General features: G+C 39.5%; 1 protein-coding gene across 27 annotated transcripts in view; it reads right to left on the bottom strand.

The window, feature by feature from the left end:
- PRIMPOL (primase and DNA directed polymerase) overlaps positions 1-26,745 on the bottom strand; it is a 50,762-nt gene extending 24,017 nt beyond the window's left edge. For 6 of the 27 annotated variants that reach the window (XR_015156119.1, XM_086379965.1, XM_086379980.1 and 3 more), the window contains exons 1-6: positions 26,378-26,672; positions 20,544-20,781; positions 19,214-19,311; positions 17,896-18,025; positions 7,400-7,547; positions 158-445 (exon numbers count right to left, since the gene is read on the bottom strand). Coding sequence is in view for 26 of the 27 variants with exons in the window: in XM_086379965.1 (XP_086236091.1) it covers positions 158-445; positions 7,400-7,547; positions 17,896-18,025; positions 19,214-19,311; positions 20,544-20,723 (844 nt within the window). In the remaining variant the exon portion in view is untranslated. Of the gene's footprint in view, positions 1-157; positions 446-7,399; positions 7,548-17,895; positions 18,026-18,478; positions 18,563-19,213; positions 19,536-20,543; positions 20,782-25,974; positions 26,249-26,377 lie in introns of those variants that run through there. The other 21 variants (XM_086379963.1, XM_086379968.1, XM_086379964.1 and 18 more) reach the window with 12 other exon arrangements.
- Positions 26,746-26,776: the final 31 nt, after the last annotated feature.

The raw sequence follows: 26,776 nt of genomic DNA, 5'->3' as shown, positions 1-26,776 counted from the left end.
AGCACCTGAGCTCACGATCCCACTCCGCTCGTGACCCCGCTCTCACCGAGGGGCAGTGCTGGGGGTGAGAATCCTAGGCGAGTGACAAGTGGGCACGGAGCGGTGCCTCACAGCAGCAGACAGATCTGTCTAACAGAACGCGGTCAATTCCACGTACCCAGATCCACAAAAAGACGCTTTTCTCCCATGTCATTCTTCACTATTAAAAACGAAAGATCAGGACTGCTTTGCTGAGCCGACCCCAGCCTCCCCAGTTTCTCTGAATTCGATGTCCAGCTCTCTCCTACGTCGATATCTGTGGACATTTTACCAAAGCAAGTTCCTTGTTCACTTGGTGTTTCAGAAAAATGGGTAAATTCACGGGCCGTCGTCTCTGGGGTCATATCCTCATCTTCACTGGCAATTAAGTGAAAAGCAGGCTGCAAGATTTTTCGCACAAAATTACCTAAAGGAAAAATAAAAAGGTTACTCAAATTCTTTTCTGCAAACCATACCAAGATCAAGGCACAGAGCCACACGTGGCAATTTTACGCAGCAGGGCTTCTACGTTTGATTTCTGGTTTTTTTTGTTTTTATTTTTAAACTTTACATAATTGTATTAGTTTTGCAAAATATCAAAATGAATCCGCCACAGGTATACATGTGTTCCCCATCCTGAACCCTCCTCCCTCCCCATACCATCCCTCTGGGTCGTCCCAGTGCACTAGCCCCAAGCATCCAGTATCGTGCATCGAACCTGGACTGGCATCTCGTTTCATACATGATATTTTATATGTTTCAATGCCATTCTCCCAAATCTTCCCACCCTCTCCCTCTCCCACAGAGTCCATAAGACTGTTCTATACATCAGTGTCTCTTTTGCTGTCTTGTACACAGGGTTATTGTTACCATCTTTCTAAATTCCATATATATGCGTTAGTATACTGTATTGGTGTTTTTCCTTCTGGCTTACTTCACTCTGTATAATAGGCTCCAGTTTCATCCATCTCATTAGAACTGATTCAAATGTATTCTTTTTAATGGCTGAGTAATACTCCATTGTGTATATGTACCACCGCTTTCTTATCCATTCATCTGCTGATGGACATCTAGGTTGCTTCCATGTCCTGGCTATTATAAACAGTGCTGCGATGAACATTGGGGTACACGTGTCTCTTTCCCTTCTGGTTTCCTCAGAGTGTATGCCCAGCAGTGGGATTTCTGGTTTTAAGGCTGAGTAGTTATTACAAATTGTAACACAAGTCTCCTGTGCGTCCTTCCTCTCGCGTAATCTGTAACTTTTTAAACTCCCTTTCGCAAGGGAGCTTGTGTAGCTTAGGATCACATCTCGGAAGGGAAGGTGAACGTGAGATCCGTCACTGTTGCTAGTGTGCGCCTGGGTCTAATGCTCTGTCACCAAAAACGCACTCGGATGAATACAAACTGCATAGAGTTTACAGTCAAATCAGTGACTGAAGAATTTTATTTATTAATAAAATAAAGCAAGGCTTATATGTGTGAACAGTGCTCTCCCAAGCTCTGCCATACTCTCCTGAAGTCAGGATGTCAGCAAATTTCTCAGGACTTGCTTCTGTCTCCTTTAGCTGCCCTGACATCCCCAAGAACCCGACATTCACAGCCGTCAGTTTAAGGGTCACGCTCTTCCTCCCTTCTTCTATGCGGCCACGAGCTGGGTTGTGGCCCAATAACTAAAATCCAGAACTAAAGCAAGTAAATACATTTATTGTATGTCAAGATTTATTCTAAGGGCTCTTAGTATCAGTAGTGATATCTGTACCTAGAAAAGATGGTATGACAATCCGGAGCCTCTTTAAACTTGCATATATTGTTTATACCACAAAAGTCAAGTAAATAATTTGGTTAGGCTGTTTCCTGCGTAACAACAGTGGACAAATGCACCACTACAAGAAAAACTAAATTTTAGTCTTTAAAGCTAGTACAGTCTGGGTTTGTTACTTATTTACCGGACAGCTTGAACCCTTTAATCACAAGATACACATGCTCTAAGTTCAAAATTCTTCCTCCAAATTAGACTCAATTACTTTCTTAATCAAAGGAACAATTCACTACCTTGTATAACACTAAGCATCAAAATGAAAGCAAAAGCATTTGATGCTTGCAATCATATCAGACAAGATTATCTCCGGGATGAGGGAAACATATACTGAGTAAAAAAAAAAAAAAAAAAAATCATGATATATCAGAGGACAATAAAGCAAAAAATTGATAAGAGTCAATTTTCCTGGAAATGTACAAAAAATTACAGCTACTTGACACAAAGAATGCGTGGTTACTGAACCAGCTGTAATCATGATATATCAAAAGACAGTAAAGCAATACATTGATAAAGTCCATTTTCCTGGGTATCACTTGACACTCCAGAAGGCGTGGCTGCAGCCTGGCTGTGAAGGCCGTGCTGAGCAGGTCGGGAGGCCTCTGACCTGTGGCACGGAGCCAACCAGGCCAGGCTGGGACCATGGAGGGGCCACCTTAATGCCAACACGGGCTCCACAAACAGCTCTGCCCTCTGCTGCCCTTCCCCGGCCGTGTCTCCCTCCCCTCCTCATTCACACAGGGACTGCTGGCTGGGAATAACCCAAAAGAACATATCAATCACAGAATGTCAGCTTCTGTGGCAGGCTGGCAGCAGAGTGCTTCAAGCAGACCAAATCTGTACATCCTGCTCACAGTCTGTGCTCTTACACCTAGCCTAATTCCTCTTTCCAAAAGGCTGACAACAGGGAACAGAAATGTCACCAAGAGATACACCGAGAGAGAGGAACCAAAGTGGAGAGCTGGGGTAATTTCATAGTCTCTGCACCTCTGGTTCTGGCCGCTCATAATGCAAGGGGATCAAAGCCTCAGATGGCACCCCACTTAATCACCTGGGACTGTGTCTCTCACTCTCGCCACTCTAGATTCCCACTGCTCCCCAAATTAGTCACAAACTCGTGTCTGTACTTTTGCTTATGTTGCTCTGACAGTAAAGCCTTTCTTATTTTAGTCTGTATGATAGAATTTGATTTCAAGCCCAGCTTGACTGTCAGCTGCCTTGAGAAAATCGCTGTAGCAGAGACTGATTATTTATCTGTCCAAGTTCCCTTCTCCCCTTCTTCCCCAGCAACAAATCTCAATCTTTAGCCTTGGGGCTAGGAGTCACAGAGCAGACTGTGAGGAGTAAGTAGGAACCAAAGAAATGTCCTGCTGAGGGCTCCGTGTCCACACCGACAGCAGAGCCCACCTAACGTGCAGTCATTCATTCGGCAAATGTTACATCACTACTTGTATTTATGATTGTTATCTTATTAATGTTACTGATGAAGACATTATTACCTGATAAGATCTGGAAATACAATAGTGAGTAAGAATCAATCCATGCCCTAAGGAAACATTAACTAGAACAGAGAAAACAAAACAAAAACAAGAAATTACCCTGAAAGGCGGTGGCTGCTTTGACGGAACAGGTACTGGGTGCGCCCTGCAACCCAGATGCCACACAAACCAACGTCTTCGGGTTTGAGAGGTAACAGACACGGCTTCTCAGATGACAGTGCCTACACGGAATCTCAACAGACCAAGCGAACTGGCCAGAGTGAGGCGAAAACAGCGCAAAGCACTAGGAAGAGCGTGGCCTGGTGGGAGCTAAGTGAAGGGCGGACTAAGAAGAGCCAAGCGGTTAGAGACGAGGCCGGCGCCCTTGGGCCTCACCTTGCGAACCAGAACCTCTGCGCCTTTCCCTGAAGGCAAGGAATGATCCTGGAGCAGTTCGAGGCACACAGTGGTATGATCAGATCCCTCTCGCTGTCTGAGTAGGGTGGGTGAGTGAGAGTACTTCTACTCAGGTAACTGGGTGGACGCTCACAGCACTCAGATACACGTGCCCCAGGAGAAGGAGCAAGTCTGGAGGAAAAGATGAGGAGTGTGGCTAAAGACATGCCGCGTTTCAAGTGTGTGTGGGGATGTCTAATGTGAGACCGATCTTGCCTGCAGATAAAGATTTGAGAGTCATCAACACACAAATGGGAACTGAAGCCATGATAGTGGATGATCATGAAGGTTATAGACAGAATGAGAAGGATAAGCTCAGATTGGATAATTACTAACATCCAAGGGATGAAAGCTTGGATATTAATAAGTATTGAATCTAGAGTACAAACTGAAGCAGGGCAAAGTCTAACAGTTTTGCCTAAAGAACACACTGCTCATAGCACACACCCTCTTCCAACAACACAAGAGATGACTCTACACATGGACATCACCAGATGTTCTTAACTGAAATCAGATTGATTAGATATTCTTAGCAGGTGAAGATGGAGAGGCTCTATTCAGTCAGCAAAAACAAGCCTGGGAGCTGACTGTGGCTCCGATCATGAACTCCTTATTGCCAAATTCAGACTTAAATTGAAGAAAGTGGGGAAAACCACTAGACCATTCAGGTATGACCTAAATCAAATCCCTGATGACTATACAGTGGAAGTGAGAAATAGATTTAAGGGACTAGATCTGATAGAGTGCCTAATGAACTATGGATGGAGGTTCGTAACACTGTATAGGAGGTGGTGACCAAAACCATCCCAAAGAAAAAGAAATGCAAAAAGGCAAAATGATTATCTGAGGAGGCCTTACAAATAGCTGAGAAAAGAAGAGAAGTGAAAGGCAACGGAGAAAAGGAAAGATATAAGCATCTGAATGCAGAGTTCCAAAGAATAGCAAGAGGAGATAAGAAAGCCTTCCTCAGTGATAAAAGATGAAAACAACAGAATGGGAAGACTAGAGATCTCTTAAAGAAAATCAGAGATACCAAGGGAACATTTCATGCAAAGATGGGCTAAGGACAGAAATGATATGGACCTAACAGAAGCAGAAGATATTAAGAAGAGGTGGCAAGAATACACAGAAGAACTGTACAAAAAGGTCTTCACGACCCAGATAACCACAATGGTGTGACCACTGACAGAGCCAGACATCCTGGAATGTGAAGTCAAGTGGGCCTTAGGAAGCATCACTACAAACAAAGCTAGTGGAGGTGATGGAATTCCAGCTGAGATATTTCAAACCCTAAAAGATAATGCTATGAAAGTGCTTCACTCAATATGCCAGCAAATTTGGAAAATTCAGCAGTGGCCACAGGACTGGAAAAGGTCAGTTTTCATTCCAATCCCAAAGAAGGGCAATGTCAAAGAATGTTCAAACTACCGCACAATTGCACTCATTTCACATGCAAGGTAATGCTCTAAATCCTTCAAGCTAGGCTTCAACAGTATGTGAGCTGAGAACTTCCAGATGTACAAGCTGGATTTAGAAAAGGCAGAGGAACCAGAGAACAAACTGCCAACATCCACTGGATCATAGAAAAAGCAAGGGAATTCCCGCAAAATATCTATTTTTGCTTCACTGACTGTGCCAAAGCCTTTGACTGTGTGGATCACAGCAAACTGTGGAAAATTCTTAAAGAGATGGGAATGCCAGACCACCTTACCTGCCTCTTGAGAAATGCGTATGCAGGAAAAGAAGCAACCGTTAGAACCAGGCATGGAACAATGAACTGGTTCAAAACTGGAAAAGGAGTATATCAAGGCTGTATGCTGCCACCCTGCTTATTTAAACTACATGCAGAGTACATTACGCAAAATGCCGGACTAGATGAAGCTCAAGCTAGAATCATGATTGCCAGGAGAAATATCAATAACCTCAGATATGCAGATGACACCACTCCAATGGCAGAAAGCAAAGAGGAACTAATGAGCCTCTTGATGAAAGTGAAAGAGAGTGAAAAAGCTGGCTTAAAACTCAGCATTCAGAAAACTAAGACCATGGCATCCAGTCCCATCACTTCATGGCAAATAGAAAAGGAAAAAGTGGAAACAGTGACAGACTTTATTTCTTAGGCTCCAAAATCACTGCAAACGGTGATTGCAGCCATGAAATTAAGAAACGCTTGCTCCTCGGAACAAAAGCTCTGACACCTTGGAAGAAAAGCTCTGACACATCTAGACAGCGTATTAAAAAGCAGAGACATCACTTTGGTGACAAAGGTCCATACAGTCAAAGCTATGGTTTTTCCAGTAGTCATATACAGATGTGAGAGTTGGACCATAAAGAAGGCTGAGTGCCAAAGAACTGATGCTTTCAAACTGTGATGCTGGAAAAGACTCTTAAGAGTTCCTTGGACAAAATCAAACTAGTCTGTCCTAAAGGAAATCAACCCTGAATATTCACTGGAAGGACTGATACTGAAGCTCCAATGTTTTGGCCACCTGATGTGAAGAGCAAACTCATTGGAAAAAACCCTGATGCCGGGAAAGATTGAAGGCAGGAGGAGAAGGGGGCAACAGAGGATGAGATGGTTGGATGGCCTCATTGGCTCAATGAATATGAGTTTGAGCAAGCTCCAGGAGGTAGTAGGGGACAGGGAAGCCTGGTGTGCTGGAGTCCATATGATCTCAAAGAATCAGACATGACTGATCAACTGAACAACTAGGGACTAAAGAGAGAAGAAATATCCAACTAAGCAAACAAAATGGGAAGATAATGAGTCTTTGGTACACAGCACACTAGGCCACTTGACCTAGTGTTACCCTACTCTAGCAATTAGACCTTGACCTTTATATGCCAGTCCATTTATAGCTATGTTCATGCCTTTGCCCTTGGTACCCTTGAAATTGTCAGATAGTTGTTCTGAATGGATTACCTGTTACCTGAACTTCAGTCAGTCACCTGCTTGCCCTACCTCTGCTAAGACATACACTCAGGAGTTTGACCTTTATTCAGACCTTGGTTTTCAGTGTTCCCTTTCTGCCTATTTGTTCTCCTGTGCACTGATTTCACTTATATCTGGGCCTGTACCCCTAAATGTCCAGTCCTGGAATTAATCCTCTGGTTATACTTTCAGGGTTACACATCTAGACTTCTCCCCACCCTAATATTTGACCTGGAACAACAAACAAGGCTTCATGAGTGTGGCCTGGAACCCAAGCCCAGCCCTTATGTATTAAAGGATAAAGCAATGCTACAATGCTAAAGCAAAGGTCAGAAATCCCAATCTGAGGCATCGCAGGTAAGACCTGAATTGGGTCTCTCCTGCATTACCCAGAAAACTTCTGAAACGACTCTTCTTGGAATAAAAACCAGGCCCGTGGCACGCATGACCATCCCAGTATCCAAAGCAAGAGGCACCACTGCCAAAGATATCCTGAGTACGCGAATCCATCTAAACTGTGTCGGGCACAGAAGGAAGTCTAGAACTAGAGGCAAATACTGAAAACATGAAAAATCATGATTGATTTTTTTAGGACGGGTTAATTAATGACCATTAAAAATGTGACAAATACAAAATGTTAAGAAGAAAGGAAAATATGTTTTCAATATAACTGCAACTTAAAAAAAACAGTTCACTTACCAACATGAATATTATCTTTAAATGCCACATCATGGAGTTGAAATATTAAATGGCAGCTAAATTTTTCCTCGGTGCTAGAATCCAAGTTGAGAACATCTTCAGCTGAACAGTTAACTGTGTAAAACTCTTGAAGGGCTTTACAAACATGCTGAGAATGCAAAGAGAATTAGACATTATTTTAAATGTTTTAAACTTTTTTCATAAGCAAAATTCAAATCTTAGTACAAATAAACCTAACCTATTTTGATATCAGATTACATAACAATTTGTTGAATTACTTTATTGAAATATGCATATTTAAATTACTACACATTTATGTTCAAAAATTCATAGGCTCTCTGGATTAAAGGCCTCTCAAGATTCAAATAATTTACCTTATATGTTAATCTCCAAAATAAAAATAAAAATATTTTTAAGCAGCTCTTTAAATATTATCTATGAGTTAAAAAGTCACTAATTCTGTTGTTTATAATTTTAGTTTTCAGAAAGTTCCTCATGTACTGCTGCTGCTGCTAAGTCACTTCAGTCGTGTCCAACTCTGTGTGACCCCATAGACGGCAGCCCTCCAGGCTCCCCCGTCCCTGGGATTTTCCAGGCAAGAACACTGGAGTGGGTTGCCATTTCCTTCTCCAATGCATGAAAGTGAAAAGTGAAAGTGAAGTCACTCAGTCGTGTCCAACTCTTCAAGACCACTGAGCCCAAATCTACCTCCAAGAATAAGGCCTCCAGGGCTAGATAATGATAATAAAGACAGTTATGCATCACAGGAAAAGTAGCAAGTGCAGGGTCAGGAGGACACGACTAGAAATAAGAAAGACCAGAAACAATGTCAGGAAATGGGAAACAGGGAGTGAGCTGAACATCTAACGTTTCCAGTGTGATGCTGGAAAGGAAGCTCAGCAACCCCGGGAATGAGGTGAGGCCCGGAGCCCAGGAGGGGTCCCAAAGAAACAGCCGAAGAGCCGTGGAGAACAGGTCAGCAGCAGGGAAGGACTGCGGGAGCCCCCGCCCCGGCCATGGGAGCAGAGGGCAGCGGGGGCTCCTCCTGAGGCAGAGATCAAGCCTGGAGCCTTTGGAGTGGGAGCACTGACTCCAAGACCCTAGACTACCAGGACTAACCCTAGGGAGGATCAAACAGTGAGAAATCGCACAAAGGAAACCACTTAAATACAAGACCCAGCATCACCCAACCACCAGTAGCACCCTGTGCGGGACATCTCATCTAAACAACAAACAAAACGAAATACAAACCCAACCATCAGCAGACAGGATTACCACCTCACTCAACCTTGCCCATAGGAGGAAAAACAAACAAAAAAACAACAACAAAAAACTCAGCACAAATCTCACCCTATAGGAAGCTTAGACAAACCACCAGACCAACCTCAGGAGGACAGAAACCAAAAGGAAGAAAGAATTCAACCATGAATCCTGGGAAAAGGAGATCTCAAGCACGGTAAGTTTAAAAAAGAAAAATGAAAAGGCAGAGAAATACTACACAAATGAAGGAACAAACTAAAAACACAAGTCCAAATAAGTGAAGAGGAAATAGGCAAACTACCTGGATAAGAATTCAGAATAATGATAGTAAAGATGATAAAAAAAACCTTGAAAACAAAACAGAGAAAATGCAAATATCAATTAACAAAGACCTAGAAGAATTAAAGAATAAACATACAGAGACAAAGAACACAATTACTGAAATTAAAAATACTCTGGAAGGAATCAATAGCAGAAATCTGAAGCAGAAGAACGAATCAGTGAGCTGGAAGATAAAATGGTGGAAGTAACTTTTGAAGAGCAGAATAAAGTGAAAAGAACTGAGGATAGTCTCAGAGATGTCTGGGATAATATAACGCACCAACCTGGGAATTATGGGTGTCCCAGAGGAAGAGAAGAAGAAAGGGTATGAGAAAATTTTTGGAGAGATTATAGTTGAAAATTTCCCCAACATGGAAAAGGAAATAGTCAATCAAGTCCAAGAGGCACAAAGAGTCCCATACAGGATAAACCCAAGGAGAAACACACCAAGACACATAATAATCAAACTAACAAAGGCTAAATACAAAGAAAGAATCTTAAAAGCAGCAAGGGAGAAGCAACAAGTAACATACAAGGGAAACCCCATACATTTAACAGCTGATCTTTCAGCAGAAACTCTGCAGGTCAGAAGGGAATGGCAGGACATATTTAAAGTACTGAAAGGGAAAAATCTACAACCAAGATTACTGTACCTGGCAAGGATCTCATTCAAAATTGATGGAGAAATAAAAAGCTTTTTTCAGACAAGCAAAAATTAAGAGAATTCAGCACCACCAAACCACCTTTACAACAAATGTTAAAGGGACTTATATAGTCAAGAAATACGAGAGAAAGAAAAAGATCTACAAAACCAACCCCAAAGAATTAAGAAAATAGCAAAAGGAACATATATATCAATAATTACTTTAAATGTAAATGGATTAAATGCTCCAACCAAAAGACACAGACTGGCTGAATGGATACAAAAACAAGACCCATATATATGCTGTCTACAAGAAACCCACTTCAGACCTAAAGACACACATAGACTGAAAGTGAGAGGATGGAAAAATACATTCCATGCAAATAGGAAGCAAAAGAAAGCTGGAGTAGCAATCCTCATATCAGACAAAATAGACCTTAAAATAAACAAGATTACAAGAGATAAGAAAGACACTACACAATGATCAAGAGATCAATCCAAGAGGAAGACATAACAATTACAAATATCTATGCAACCTACATAGGAGCACCTCAATACATAAGACAAACAGGAACAGACACAAAAGGAGAAATTGACAGTAACACAATAATAGTAGGAGACTTTAACACCCCACACACACCAATGGACAGATCATCAAAACAGAAAATTAATAAGGAAACACAAGTCTTAAGTGATACATTAGATGAGATGGATCTCATTGATATCTTCAGGACATTCCATCCAAATGCAGAATACACCTTCTTCTCAAATGCTCATGGAACATATTCCAGGATAGATCACATCTGGGGTCATAAAACAAACCTCAGTAAATTTAAGAAAATTGAAATCGTATCAAGCATCTTCTCTGACCACAATGCTATGAGACTAGATATCAATTACAAGGAAAAAATTGTAAAAAACACAAACACATGGAGATTAAACAATATGTTTCTAAATAACCAACTGGTTACTGAAGAAATCAAAAGGGAAATAAAAAAATTTCTAGAAACAAATGACAATAAAAACACGACAACTCAAAATCTACAGGATGCAGCAAAAGCAGTTCTAAGAGGGAAGTTTAGAGCAATACAATCCTACCTCAAGAAACAAGAAAAACATCGAACAGACAACCTAACTTTACACCTAAAACAACTGGAAAAAGAACAACAACAATAAAAAATTAGAAGAAGGAAAGAAATCATAAAGACCTAAGCAGAAATAAATGAAAAAGAAATAATAGTAAAGATGAATAAAACTAAAAGCTGGTTCTTTGAGAAGATAAACAAAATTGACAAACCTTTGGCCAGACTCATCAAGAAAAAGAGAAGAATCAAATCAACAAAACTGGAAATGAAAAAGGAGAGGTTACGACAGACAATGCAGAAATACAAAGGATAAGAAACTATTATGAACAACTATATGGCAATAAAATGGATAACCTGGAAGAAATGGACAGATTCTTAGAAAAGTTCAATCTTCCAAGACTGAACTAGGAAGAAATAGAAATTATGAACAACCCAATTACAAGCACTGAAATTGAAGCTGTGATCAAAATTCTCCCCAAAAACAAAAGCCCAGGAACAGATGGCTTCACAGGAGACTTTTATCAAACATTTAGAGAAGAGCTAATGCCTATCCTTCTAAAACTCTTTCAAAAAATTGCAGGAGGAGGAACACTTCCAAACTTATTTTATGAAGCCACCATCACCTTGATACCAAAACCAGACAAAGACAACACAAAAAAAGAAAACTATGGGCCAATATCACTGATGAACATAGATGCAAAAATCCTCAACAAAATTTTAGCAAACAGAATTCAACAACATATTAAAAAGCTCCTACACCATGACCAAGTTGGGTTTATTCCAGGGGTGCAAGGATTCTTCAATATATGCGAATCAATGTGATACAACATATTAACAAATTGAAAGATTAAAAACCATATGATCATCTCAATAGATGCACAAAAAACCTTTGACAAAATTCAGCACCCATTTATGATTAAAACTCTTCAAAAAACGGACACAGAAGGAACCTACCTCAACATCGTAAAGGCCATATACGATAAGCCTATGGCAAACATTATTCTCAGTGATGAAAACTGAAAGCATTCCCCCTAAGATCAGGAACAAGACAAGGGTGTCCACTTTCCTCACCATTATTCAACATAGTTCTGGAAGTCCTAGCTACAGCAATCAGAGAAGAAAAAGAAATAAAAGGAAACCAGATCAGAAAAGAAGTAAAGCTCTGTTTGCAGAAGACATGATACTGTACATAGAAAACCCTAAAGATAGTATTAGTAAATTACTATAGCTAATCAGTGAATTTAGCAAAGTTGCAGGATACAAAATCAATACACGGAAAGCACTTGTATTTCTATATACTAACAATGAAAAATCAGAAGGAGAAATTAAGGAATCAATCAATGGTTGTTCACCATTGCAACAAAAAGAATTAAATATCTAGGAATAAACTTACCTACGGAGACAAAAGAACTGTACACAGAACATTATAAGACACTAAAAAGAAATCAAAGATGACATTAACAGATAGAGAGATATTCCATGTTCCTGGGTAGGAAGAATCAATATTGTGAAAATGACTATATTACCAAACAGAGTCTACAGATTCAATGTGATCCCTATCAAATTACCAATGACATTTTTCATAGATCTAGAACAAAAAATTTCACAATTCACATGGAAACACAAAAGACCCCTAATAGCCAATGCTGTCTTGAGAAAGAAGAATGGAGCTGAAGAATCAACCTTCCTGACTTCAGATTATACCACAAAGCTACAGTCATCAAGACAGTATGGTACTGGCACAAAATCAGAAATATAGACCAATGGAACAAGATAGAAAGCCCAGAAATAAACCCATGCACCTATGGATATCTTATTTTTCACCTTATTTTTGACAAAGGAGGCAAGAAAATACAATGGGGCAAAGACAGCCTCTTCAATAAATGGTGTTGGAAAAACTGGACAACTACATGTAAAAGAATGAAATTAGAACACTTCGTAACACCATACACAGAGATAAACTCTATTAAAGACCTAAATGTAAGACCAGAAACTATAAAACTCTTAGAGGAAAACATAGGCAGAACACCTGATGACATAAATCAAAGCTAGGTCCTTTATGACCCATCTCTCAAGAGTAACGGAAATAAAAACAAAAGTAAACAAGTGGGACCTGATTAAACTGAAAAGCTTTTGCACAGCATAGGAAACTATAAGTTCAGTTTAGTTCAGTCGCTCAGTTGTGTCCGACTCTTTGCGACCCCATGAATTGCAGCACGCCAGGCCTCCCTGTCCATCACCAACTCCCGGAGTTCACCCAAACCCACATCCATTGAGTCGGTGATGCCATCCAGCCATCTCATCCTCTGTCGCCCCCTTTTCCTCCTGCCCCCAATCCCTTCCAGCATCAAAGTCTTTTCCAATGAGTCAACTCTTCGCATGAGGTGGCCAAAGTACTGGAGTTTCAGCTTTAGCATCATTCCTTCCAAAGAACACCCAGGACTGATCTCCTTTAGAATGGACTGGTTGGATCTCCAACTATAAGCAAGGTGAAAAGACAACCCTCAGAATGGGAGAAAATAATAGCAAATGAAACAACTGACAAAGGATTAATTTCCAAAATATACAAGCAGCTCATACAACTCAATACCAGAAAAACAAACAACCCAATCAAAAAGTGGGAAAAAGACCTAAACAGACATTCGTCAAAAAGACATACAGATGGCTGACAAACACATGAAAAGAAGCTCAACATCGTTCATTATTAAAGAAATGCAACTCTAAACTACAATGAGATATCACCTCACACCAGTCAGAATGGTCATCATCAAAGAGTCTACAAACAATAAATGCTGGAGAGGGTGTGGAGAAAAGGGAACGCTCTTGCACTACTGGTGGGAATGGAAATTAATATAGACACTATGGAAGACGGTATGGAGATTCCTTAAAAAAAAACTAGGAATAAAACCACCATATGACCCAGCAATCCTACTCCTAGGCTTATACCCTGAGGAAAACCAAAACTGAAAAAGTCCCATGTATCCCACTGTTCATTAAAGCACTATTTACAATAGCTAGAACATGCAAGCAACACAGATGTCCATTGACAGATGAATGGATAAAGAAGTGGTGGTACGTATACACAATGGAATATTACTCAGCCATAAAAAGGAATGCATTTGAGTCAGTCCTGAGGTGGATGAACCTAGAACCTATTATACAGAGTGAAGTCAGAAAGAGAAAGATAAATATCATATTCTAATGCACAAATACAGAATCTAGAAAAATGGTACTGAAGAATTTACTTACATGGCAGCAATGGAGAAACAGACATAGAGAATAGACTTACAGACATGGGGAGAGGGGACAAAAAGGTGAGATGTATGGAAAGAGTAACATGGAAACTTACATTGCCACATGTAAAATAAACAGCCAATGGGAATTTGCTGTATGGCTAAGGAAGCTCAAACAGGGGCTCTATATCAACCTAGAAGGGTGGGATGGGGAGGGAGATGGGAGGGAGGTTCAAAAGGGAGGGGATATATGTATACCTATGGCTGATTCATGTTGAGGTTTGACAGAAAACAACAGAATTCTGTAAAGCAATTATCCTTCAATAAAAAATCAGAAAGACCTAGGTTTGAGTTCTAGCTTTGCCACTTAACAAATCTGTCACTTTAGTCAAGTCCAAACCTAACATTCAGTTCAGTCGCTTAGTCGTGTCCGACTCTTTGCGACCCCACGAATCGCAGCACGCCAGGCCTCCCTGTCCATCACCAACTCCCAGAGTTCACTCAGACTCACGTCCATCGAGTCAGTGATGCCATCCAGCCATCTCATCCTCTGTCGTCCCCTTCTCCTCCTGCCTCCAATCCCTCCCAGCATCAGAGTCTTTTCCAATGAGTCAACTCTTCGCATGAGGTGGCCAAAGTACTGGAGTTTCAGCTTTAGCATCATTCCTTCCAAAGAAATCCCAGGGCTGATTACTCAACTGCAAAATGGGATAATGATAGAACCCAACTTTTCGGGTTGTTGTTAAGAAGCAGAAAAATGAGAGTAAAGAGTTGGCCCAGTGCTTGGTACACATAACTGCATAAAAGCACTGGCTGTGCAGCCATAGGATGGGTCACTTATGAAGCCTCAGTCTTCTCTTTTGCAAAATGGACATACTAAGAACCACCGTTCAGGGTTATCTTGGGATTAGACACCCAATGGTGGTGGTGGTTTGGTCGCTAAGTCGTGTCTGACTCTTGTTACCCCGTGGACTGTAGCCTGCCAGGCTCCTCCGTCCATGGCATTCTCCAGGCAAGAATACTGGAGTGGGTTACCATTTCCTTCTCCAGGGGATCCACCCGACCCAGGGATTGAACCCATGTCTCCTGCATTGCAGGCAGATTCTTTACCAAGTGAGCTCTGAGGGAAGCCCTAGACACCTAATAGTTAAGCAATACATTGTGTTTATTAATGTTATTTTGACATTCTTATAGCATGCCATCTCCCACCAGGCTCTCTGATCCTACTCTCCTTCAGTAAGTTTTTTGAGAAGGCCTCCTAATTGCTTTATCTGCATCAAATTCCCCCATATACTCTACCTCCAGTTGCAGCACTTACACAGCTGCTGTTTTATGTTAACTTGCATGAAATTTTTGATAAGTTTCCTCTATATTACAGAGAATCTCTCTCACTTTCTGTTCTCTCCTGCTTCTGTAGTCATTGAACCCTGATTATGGATAGATACAATATCATCCAGAAAAAGGACCACGTTTCCCAGACTCCCTTGCAGTAAGGTGGGGGCCATGTGACCAAGTTCTGGACAACGGATGTGAGCTGAAGGACAATATTCCGCTTCTACATTACAGTCTGAAAGCTGACAGGCATGCTCACCCTTCCCCCTGTTCCACGGACTAAAATGCAGACACAGGGGTGGTGAGCCCTCTTGGACAATGTAAATAAAGGCGTCTTAGAACAGCAAAGCAACAAGCCTCATCTCTAATACAGTAGAGTCACATCCAGGTGTTACATGAGAGAGAAATAACTTTCTGTCTTGTTTATGCCATTTTAGTTTTAGGCCTTTATTATGGAAGTAAATCTCTCCTAACTTATTATCCTCCATTACACGATAAACTACAAAAGCAGAAATCATGCCTCTTTGGGCTAACCATTGTATTCTCAATGCTTAGCCACACTGACAACAGGACAGACTGAAAGGATTTTGATAAATTAATAAAGTGGAGTTTTGAACTTTGGAGCTCTACAGAATTAATGTAGTAATTCTGAGGTAATAAAAATATTCATAATTCCCTTCTCTTTTCCAAGTTAAATTTAAAATAAAATTTACAATCTATAAGTTTTAAATCACTATATTGTACACCTGAAACTAACATACTACTGTAACTTAACTCAATTTTTAAAGTTTTTAATTTATTTAAATATTTAAATTGTAAAATCCAGACGTTAAAATAAATTATTTGAGTGATGTTACCTATCAACAGTTTTATAAAACACTTTAAGCACCAGAATTCACTCCATTTGGCAGAAGTTGTTTACTGAAATTGTCAGTTAAGTCACTGAATCAAAGACCATTATATATTATCACTAGTTATGATTAGCCAGTTACTTATTAACAATCTGTTGTAACAGTTAATCTAACTTACACCTCCTCACAGAGACTCTAAAGGAAAAGTACTTACTGGATTATAAGCTTATTACAAAGTAACTAATAAATGAAATTAATTTCAATATAATCATTTATAAGATCATATAAGTATAATAATCCTAATAATTTTCTATCAACACAGTAAATGTGTTAAATAAAAATGCTGTATAATTTTAAATTCAGATTTCTACAACTTTTTCCAACTTTTGCTGATGTAAAAGATTAGTGGTTCAAGACTAATTTGTGTAAGAGTGTAAAGAATGAAAAAGAAAAAATACCTACATGATCTTTGCCATACCAATGTTCATTAATCATTATTAAAAATAGGATTTGCACTAGTATTGATTCCTTTAGGGATAAGTTTCTAGTTTCTAATACAATGAAGTACTTCTTTTTTAACAGTATTAAAGTGTCAGTGGAAAAAAGTCTCAATCTTAACTCCTTGTTCGCCAGAGACCACTTCCTTAGGTAGTAGAAGTGTATATCATACATCAGAAGAGAGTCAGTGTTTATCAATTATTTAAAATGTAATTCAGGTTAAAAATTAAACATAACAACTATAATGAAATAAAACATTTAAATTTATTTTTAAGAGTCCAATGGCTACCTTAAGAAAAACATAACTTTTTTGCTGTTTTTTGGGAGGGGTAGGGGAACTTATGTGTACTTTTTTGCTTCAAAGCCAGGAGAAAGCTAATTTTTTTTTAAACAGCATTTGAATATCTTTTTCAAATAAACATAATAAAACATGTAGATATCGATCATAATCAGCAGATATTCTTAATCAAAAACATTTTAATTTGGATGTATTTCTAACATTATGAGTCATCTACAGTTAACATCTAAAACAAAAAACAGTTACTGTTAATACCTACTCTGAGGCCAAACAATAGTTAATATAGTACACCTTAACCAATACAATCTTAAAAGATTTTATAAATGAACCTAATAGAGCTTAGTCGCACAAGCCCATATTCCTTTTATTACTAACTTCCTAGTTGACATTGCTAAATCAAAAATAAATACTAGAACTACACTTTTCTCTTTGTTAAAAATAATGATATGTTTCTAGACCAGGTTTTGCCAGTAACTAGTTGTTGGACCTGGAACTGGAATTAAGTCTCTCTAGGCTTTAGCTTCCTCATTTATGATGATGTAAGAATAGTTTCCAAAATTTCTGTCAGCTCAAAAATTCTCATGCTATTTTTATCTGAATTTTCTTGAATTTTATCTCAGAACTCAATTTCTACTATAAAAATTACTTCATTTGATATTCAGAATCAACTGTAATGTAAAAGAATATATAAGAAACAGAAAATTCCCAAACTGCCACTTTTCTCGTTTTTTTTTAATTGGATACAGTAATATTATGAAATATACAAACACAAACTGAAACCTCCTCCTTTTCAGAGGTTTACTCTGAGGAGTGCTATTAAGGAATGAAAGGCAAAAGTACAAGCAACAAGAAAAAGGAGGAGAAACACTGAACCTTTATGTTACATGGGCTGGATTCGTTTAATTCTTTTCAGGACTGAATGACGAAAAGATATACAAGTAGACATAAGGAGAAAAACCTGAGTCTGAAATTTACCTCAATGAGTAATGCAACCATCTTTTTCCCATCAGCTCCTGGATTGGCAAGTTTGTTAAATTCCAAATCAAAATAAAGCTTGCACACAGCATTTTCAGGAATGACTTCATAGCAGTGTAAGAGATTTCTTCTGAATTGAATAATTCAAGATTGTTAGGCTTATATCTCATTCTTTTTAAATCATAGAAGCTGCTCTTGTATCTCAAAATAGCATATTAACTGTGATTTAATGACATACAACTATGACATTGTGAAGACAAGATAAAATGAACAACTGCTGACCCCAAGTTTACGGATCACAGTATCAAGAGTTTCCATCAAACAAGATATAATAATCACATTCTGTAACACTACTTAACGAAAATACAGTCTAACTTCATACTGTTATTTATTCACAGATGATTTTGATATCAGACATCACTTTTACATTTGCTTTTGATATTACCATGAAGCAAATTTTGTTTGAGAAAAGAACTTTCTCAAACTGGGATCCCGGGATCACATATACTTGGGAGTCCCTGAATTTTTAAAGAAAATTTTTAACTTTCACATTTTCATTAAGAATATTTTAAAAACTGCTTACACACATTCTGAATCATCTGACTTCAAGGAGCTTTCAACGCTCACATCTGCAATTTCATTCTCACTGGTACCAAGAGGAGTACGACTTTAAGAAGGGAAAGGTAAAACAGAAGCAGCAATAAAAACAGTGTGCCCACTCTCCTCTCAGTCTGGCCCCGGCTCTGGCCTCAGACGTTAAGAATGCTCAGGGGAGAAAAAGGTGTGACGTTAGCCAGGGGAAGATATATATACAGATTTCTCTATTTGCAGAGATCTCTACAAATGCCAGAAATGGAAAAAATGGACAGAATTCATGGCTCTGTCCAGGTGATAGAAAACTGAAAGGCATCCATAAATGAAAATTAACTAAAAATAAAGGTGTCATTTGAGTAATTTGAAAAAAGATGTATGACTTTAATATGGGTTATTAAGAACAGATGTTGAATTGATTGATAAACTGCTTAGTGATATCACATGCAAATAAAACATTTATACTAATTTGAACAAAAAAGTGATGGGGGAATCGCGTCATCACGTGGCACAGGAATTCAAACACACACAATTTTTCTCTCCTAGCACCTGCTGAGATTCAGTGTTGCTTATGACAAGGAAACTTCAGAATTCAATTCTACTAGTAAAGGAGTAACTAACTGGTGATTGGGAACTATGAAAGCCCAGGCAGCCTGATTTAACTTCACAAGCATCTCCAGATGAAGGAAATGTAACTTCAACGTGCTGTCTTTTAAAAGCTACTTACCGGGATTTATAATAAAACCAAAGTTGAGTATAGGTTGTTACGAGGTAAATGCGCTGTCCATCACCCACTTTGCATTCCAAAGCAAATACATGAACTTCCTTTATAAAATCAAAACTATCAAAAATCAGTAAAAATGCAAATTCAAAATCAACTATAGCTAGTAAATGTTCATATAGAATTTTACCAAATTGTCAAAAACTGGAACATTTGTATTATTAAAAATAAGAAAATTAATCACTAAATCAATGCCAGTCAAAATCTAGTTGTTTTTACTTCTATTTAGTCACTCAGGTAATACATGTTTAAGGCGAGAACATCCACACTAAAAAGAAAAAAAATAAATATTTTGTAATCATTTGACTTCCTACTGTAATTTTACTAATTTATGTAATTCTTAAAACTACCTGAACACTATTATAAAATTAATAAATTCCCTAGAACATACAAAAAAACATGGGAGCCACTTAAAAAATATATTTGCCTGTTAATCTCAAAAGCTTAAGCAAAGTTTTAAAATGCTTAACTTTAACAAGTTACTAGGGAAAGAAGGTCCTCCTCCTTAAAAACATTTAGCATATTTTTATAGATCATCAATGAGTGGAATCACAATATATTTCACTTATGCCAGATTTATGCTGGATACATGCCTCTTTTCATTATATTTTTTTATATTCCCAACAGGGCCCAAGAAGCAAACGATGTGCAATACACAGCTGCTTGTTTATTTCTGAGTACCATCCCCTTTGTAAGGCAAGCATGCAGCAAGCACATCTTCCTCCCGCTATCCTAATGTGTTGGGAATTATGAGAAATCCACTCTACTACTCCAAAACACAAAGGGGACAGAAGAGAGAGAGAAACATGGGTGCTCTGGTAGAATGATTTAAGTTCCAGGGCTTATCAATGCTATGACATCTGAGACATTGTCATTTGCCATTGTTCCAATTCAAATCTCTGATCCCTAATTTCATCCTTAAAATCCCACACACCACTCACTCTCTTTGCTGATATTTCTGTGGGTATTATTTTAGTTTTAAACTCATACTATTATTTTTCAGTCCACGAACAGTCATTTTTCCTCTAAGCATAGCTTCATTTCCAAGTCATTACAAAATTTTTAAACTATTTGGCACCAGATATGTCACCCTTTTTCATTATTCATATAAAGTAAATGGTTAATGATTCATAGGGATATTTTTCCTAAATAGTATAAAAAGACTGCAATTAAATTCTTCTGGTAAAATATGTGGCCTGAAATGAAGACAGACAACAGAGTCTTTTTAGAAATCTTAAGTTATAGTAGCCCTAAAGAAAAAGATGAGTACAATTACCTGTTTGCAGCTTTTAACAAAATTAAAAGCCTGAGTTTGCCGATGAAACAGTTTCCAAATGGAAGGTGGTTCTTCTGGCTTGGACAACCTCGGTCTGTACACCGAGGACAACGGTTTCCTCTCATAATGGGATGCTCGCTCCTCAATCTGCTTCAGTGTTGCTTCCCATTTTCTCTTCATTGGATCAGGAGTATGGGAAGACTAAATCTGTCCCCTGTAGGACTTCTATCAATTACAACTAAAACAAAACAAACAAGGATGTCAATTTCCGTCTTTGGAATATATTGTGTCTTGTAAAACTTCAAAATTCATTTCTGCTTGTTTCTCTGTCTGCTTCCACAGCGTGTTTTGCATGAAGTTTCAATGTGAAACAAGGACAGGAGGACTGGCTATCAGAAATCTTTAGATTCTGGCTCTTTCATCTGACAGTGCTACAGTTCTGAACCATTAATGAAGTTCATGGGCTTCCCTGCTGGCTCAGATGGCAAAGAATCCACCTGCAATGCAGGAGACCTGAAGTTCCCTAAACTGTAATCAGCTGCAAAAAGACAAGTAACATATCTTTAGGTAGTTATCTTGAGGACACGTGCAATATGAAAATGTTTTACAAATTACAATACTTCATGTAAATATGTGGGTTTTTGTGGGTTTTTTTGCATCACTATGCATTACTATAACCATTTTGTTACATCAAGTGCCATCTACCTGGCCCAGATGGTGGGTGGCATTCCTGTGCTATTATTTCCTACTGCAGAATTCATTTCTAAGGCACCATTGTACAATTCTTAGCTCCCTTTTCCTTTTTGGCCCACTGTTCTTCTTTTCTCCTCAAACAGCTATTAGTTGGGAGGATAACCAGTGTATGAATGAGAAATTACAATATTGGCTAGTTTTGGTTTGGGATGTATGGTAATCATAAGCATGGTTTTAAAAAAGACACCATGGACTTTAGCCCACCAGGCTCCTCTGTTCATGGAATTCTCCAGGCAAGAATACTGAAGTTGGGAGGCTCCTTCTCCAGGGGATATTCCTGACCCAGGGCTCGAACCCCAGTTTCCTGCATTGCAGGCAGATTCTTTACCATCTGAGCCACCAGGGAAGCCCCAAATCAATCTTCATCTCTGTTAATTTAATAACTGTATTTTCATGATTAGTAAATTGAAATGATTGCATTTTAACCCTTTTATTAATGACATATGTTTTTGTTTGAATACAAAGCTTCCATGTTAGCCATACCAAGGTAAGGGAGTCCGGCAATACTTTCCTGATTTGGGATGGATTATGATTTACTTACAAAGGAAAAAGGATTTTTAGAAGAGGGGAAAAGCTGCCAGTGTAGAGAAAAAAATAGGGACAAATTCTCTGGCATTCCTCCCATCAAGAGCTGCCATCTAAGACCACTCCCGTATAGACTCTGGCCCTGGCCATGTGCCTGGTTTTGGCCAAGGTCACATTGACAAATGCGAAGCAAGTAGAGGTTTAATAAGTGATTTTGCATGGGATTTGGCGATCCTGGAGTTCTGCTCTGAGAACCTCACACTATAGCTCAAACCTCACAGAGTTTTTTCCTGGTACCAAGGTATCCCAGCTGTTAGCCAGTACCACTAACTATCAGATATGGGAGTTAAGCCATTTTAAACGATCACCTGAACTCAATGCTTGAGTAAGCCTAAGTGAGTTCAGGTGAGAGATCCAAAGACCTGCCCAAAAAATTGTTTTTAAAGCCAGCAAGCTTTGGCCTAGTTTTTACAAAAAAATAGAAATAACTAATAGTTTCCTTCTTCACTAGTTTCAACTATGTTGTAATTTATGTATGCAGAAAACAGATATATTAGTTTCTCTTAAGTGACACAGTATCATATACTAAAGCATTTGAGGGCAAAATCCCCATGTTCCTTTGGCAACGCATATCCAGGACTTTATTATGTTGATAAACCTACTCTTGAATGCTAGCAGAAAACTTTACAATGACATAAACTCACGAGCAAATAACATATTTTCTGGAAGGAAAAACAGAATCACCCTAGAAGATTAAGAGAGTGTGGGAATATTAGGACACTGTCAGGGGAAAAAACACATGTTATCCACAGATTTCAAATTTGACTCAGACTAAGAAATTTCATTCTCTGAGTTAGATTCAATCCACATGAAAATTATAAACCAAGAAACAGAAATAAAATTCTATCAACATAAATTTCATAACACATATGCCTAGGAAAGGAATACAATTTCATTGAAGAGATGGGGCAATTTTTAATACAACTGTGTTAATTTTTCAATGTAAGTGCTGCTGCTCCTTATTGCTAGATTCTGAGTATTATTTTAATCTGCTTCACACATGGATAAAAGTCTCCTCCATTTAGACAGCTAGGAGACCACTAGTCTCCTAGCTGAGAACTGACTTTATGAAACTAACCTTTAATAAAGTCCACCAATTACATAATGAAGAAAATAAACTACAGAATCCAATCAGATGTGAACTGACTAGTATCTAACAAATAACTGGCTAAAAATAACCATGTGGATGTTCACACTTAGAGTATCAGCAAAAAATTTTTCTGGTTTTGTAAAAATGTTAGTATGACCACAGAAGTATATATAAAAGTCAGGGTCACAATAGAAAGCCAATTTAACACTTACTAGACTGAGGAATCCATCCATGTCAACAGAAAAAAAAGAGAGAGAGAGAGAGAAGTTCAAAATACATTATGCTCTCTTGTTCTTTGCACAGTTTTAAAATTGTAACAGCGGGGTCGAAAGACAACTGGAGCTTAGACTATCCAAGCAGCAGGTGTGAACGACAAAAGCAGAGGAAGTGGAGAACAGGAAAGCATCTGGAATTCTGGTTTTGGACCGTCATATTCCTTATCCCTACACCCTGGGAGAATATCACCACTTAGAAGTGCTTTTAACAACGGGTGGGGAAACTATTATTATTGTATATATATAATTAAACATGAAAACCCCTTTTCACATAGGGACCATAACTATTTTTGTAACAATTTCCAAGCCCCAAAGAAAAATATTTATTGTATTTTAAAATAGCAGGCTTAAGCGCTCTTTTATTTCCTAGATTTGCACAGGAAAGATTGTTTAACCATTTTGGATACCGATTTTATAACTAAAGCTAGTCAGGCTGGAAAAAGGCTGGCTGAGTATTTTTAGAGTAACTGTAGAGAGAGAGAGAGGGCAGTGAGAACAGGGGTGCAGAGATGACTCAGAAGCCAACCTAAGTAGCCTTGGTTTCCCTAGGATTATGGCTAGACTTGCTCATCTGTTGACACTTTACCACCTGGACAGTCGGTACACGCTTCATGGTTACTGGCTTCCATGCTAGTGGTAAAGAATCTGCCTGCATTGCAGGAGATGAGGGTTGGATCCCTGGGTTGGGAAGATACACTGAAGAACAGCATGGCAATGTACTCCTGGAAAATCCATGGACAGAGGAGGCTAGCCTGTGGGACCGCAAAGAGTCAGACCTGACTGAGCACACACACACACACACACCAGAAGAGCTGAAGCCTGCCTCCCAGGGTTCTCTCCAGCCCAGTTCTCCTAGTTTGTCTAATCACAAGTCAATTTCTATTCCCCACTACAACTTCTCCCTCTGTCCTGAGAATAGTTTCAACAGTATTTTGTGTTTTCTGATATGTATGTTCCAGTTCTAATATTTAGTAATGTTCTAATATTTGGCAATGTTTTCTTAATATCATTCCTTTCAGGGCCTCTTGTAATACATTTACACTATTTCTCCCACTGCTAAAGTATTCATAATAGAGTATGTGACTAAAACTTCATTTACAGTAATTCAGTTTATTTCCCAGATGAAATATACTCTTTACATAATTAAGTATACTGATTGACTTTTTCTTTTTCCCCCTTCCTTCAATCATTTTGTCTATGCTTGAACAGAGTAACTCAAATTTAAACTTCCCAAAAGTCTCCTGTAAGGAAGAAAACATTCAGTGGTGCACTGTTTTTTTGGTTTTTTTTTATTCTTTCACCTTTCTACCCTGCTCACAGGATTTCCCAACCAAACAGCCTAATTCTGCCAGACTAATCACCCTTAAAACCATTTTCAGTAGCCAAGACATGGAAGTAACCTGAATGTCCATCAACAGAGGAATGGATAAAGACATGCAGTATACATATACAATGAAATATTATTCAGCCATAAAAAAGAGTAAAATAATGCCATTTACAGCAACAGGGATGAATCTAGAGATTATCAAACTAAATGAAGTCAGACACAGAAAGACAATATCCTACCGTATCACTCATATGTGGAATCTTAAGTTTAAAAAAAAAAAACGATACAAATGAACTTATTTACAAAACAGACAGATATTGCAAACAAGCTTATGGTTCAGTTCAGTCGCTTAGTCGTGTCCGACTCTTTGGGACCCCATGAATCGCAGCACGCCAGGCCTCCTTGTCCATCATCAACTCCCGGAGTTTACTCAAACTCACGTCCATTGAGTTGGTGATGCCATCCAGCCATCTCAAAGGGGAAATGTGGTGGGAGTGGGAGTAATAAATCAGGAGCTTGGGATTAACACATATACACATTACTATATAGATGACAGATAACCAACAAGGACCTTCTGAGTAGCACAGGGAACTCTATTCAATATTCTGTGACAACTTATATGAGAAAAAAAATCTGAAAAAGAATGATATATGCATAACTGAATCACTCTTGCTGTACACCTGAAACTAATCATCACTGTAACTCAACTATACTCCAATAAAAAAAATTTTTAAGACCATTTATGTAACGTTTCCATAATTAATCACTCATTAATGATTCAGAGCATCACAACACACACTCAAGTTTACTCAGTAAGTCCAAACTCTTCAAAATCTGGCCCTAAACCACTGCCCATTTGATGTCTTACTATTCAGCCTTCTCACCAAATGAACCATAAGGACCACTGCCTGCAAGATCTGGCCCACTCCTGCACATTTCTCTCACCTGGAGTGCCACCCACCTTCCCCCCAAGTCTTTCCCCTGGAGGCCCAGATCAAGTACTGACACCTGGGAGACACCTTTATAAAAAGAAATTTCAAAACTCAGAAGACATTGCCAACTGTTTTCCTCTAAAGTTTCTCTACGTAAATTAGTGTAATTTACACAAAACTCACTCCTACTGCTTTAACTGGAGCATCATTTTGATAAGAAAGTTTAGTACAGGAAGCGACCTGAGCCTCACTATGGGGTGATGGGACTGGTTTAAAAAAGCTAGTCCACTAGTTATCTCTTACAAATAACTGTATGCCAACCACTCTTCAGGTTGGGAGTAGGTCCTAGTCTTCAGTTTTATGCAGCAACAAAGGGACTGCCAAACACTGGTCTTTTCTCAATCTGGGAGGCATAAAGGCTTTATTCCTAGGATCTGAGTTGCATAACCCTTACCAAAAGCAAACCAACCTTTTAAAGCCCAGGTGCGAACTGTTATTCCTACAAGGGTTGTTGAAAAGACATTACCACAATGTAAGAGCACATATAAGCACTGTGTATGTAGCCATACACAGAACGAAGTAAACAAAATATCGCCCTGATTTATACAGAAGTAAACCTCGTGGCTCAGATGGTAAAGAATCCGCCTGCAATGAGGGAGACCTGGGTTCGATCCGTGACTCGGAAAGACCCCCTGGAGGAGAGCATGGCAACCCGCTCCAGTATTCCTGCCTGGAGAATCCCGTGGACAGAAAAGCCTGGAGGGCTAGTGGGGGAAGGGGCAGTGAGAATGGGCGGGAAGAGACGGTTTACTCTCCCGGAAGGCCCGCTGGTAATGTCCTGCTCTCTGCCCCGGGGTCCGGCCTCCGTTTACCTCCAAAACCTTCGCGGGGGGCGGAACCCGTGGCTCCTCTGCGGCTGGCTGGACACGAGCTCTGCCTCCGGGGCGGGACGGAATCTTCAAACCGAGCGCGGGAACTGGGCCGGAGCAGGAAGTGGGGGAGCGCGCGGGCCTCCAGGGAGGCGGCGTTCTAGAGCAGAACCGGGACCACAACCAAGCGGCAGCCCGGAACCGCTTGCGCAGCGTCGCCGGGACGCGGGAGCTCGCACGATCCGTGAGGGGGCAGAGTTGTCGGGCGGGGCGGGGTCTGTGAGGGGGCGGGGTTCCGGGCTGGGCGGGGCCTTGAGGGGGCGGGGTTCAAGGGCGGGCGGGGCACGGGGAGGGGCGAGTCGGGGTCTGACGGACGCGTCGGGGCTGAACTGAACCCTCAAA

The sequence above is a fragment of the Bos grunniens genome, chromosome 27 (genome assembly GCF_055505025.1).
Source record: "Bos grunniens cultivar Pamir isolate PY7600 chromosome 27, Bosgru_T2T1.0, whole genome shotgun sequence".
Taxonomy (NCBI): Eukaryota; Metazoa; Chordata; class Mammalia; order Artiodactyla; family Bovidae; genus Bos; species Bos grunniens.
The sequence above is the reverse complement of the archived record's forward strand: the minus strand, read 5'-3'. Positions and strand labels throughout refer to the sequence as shown.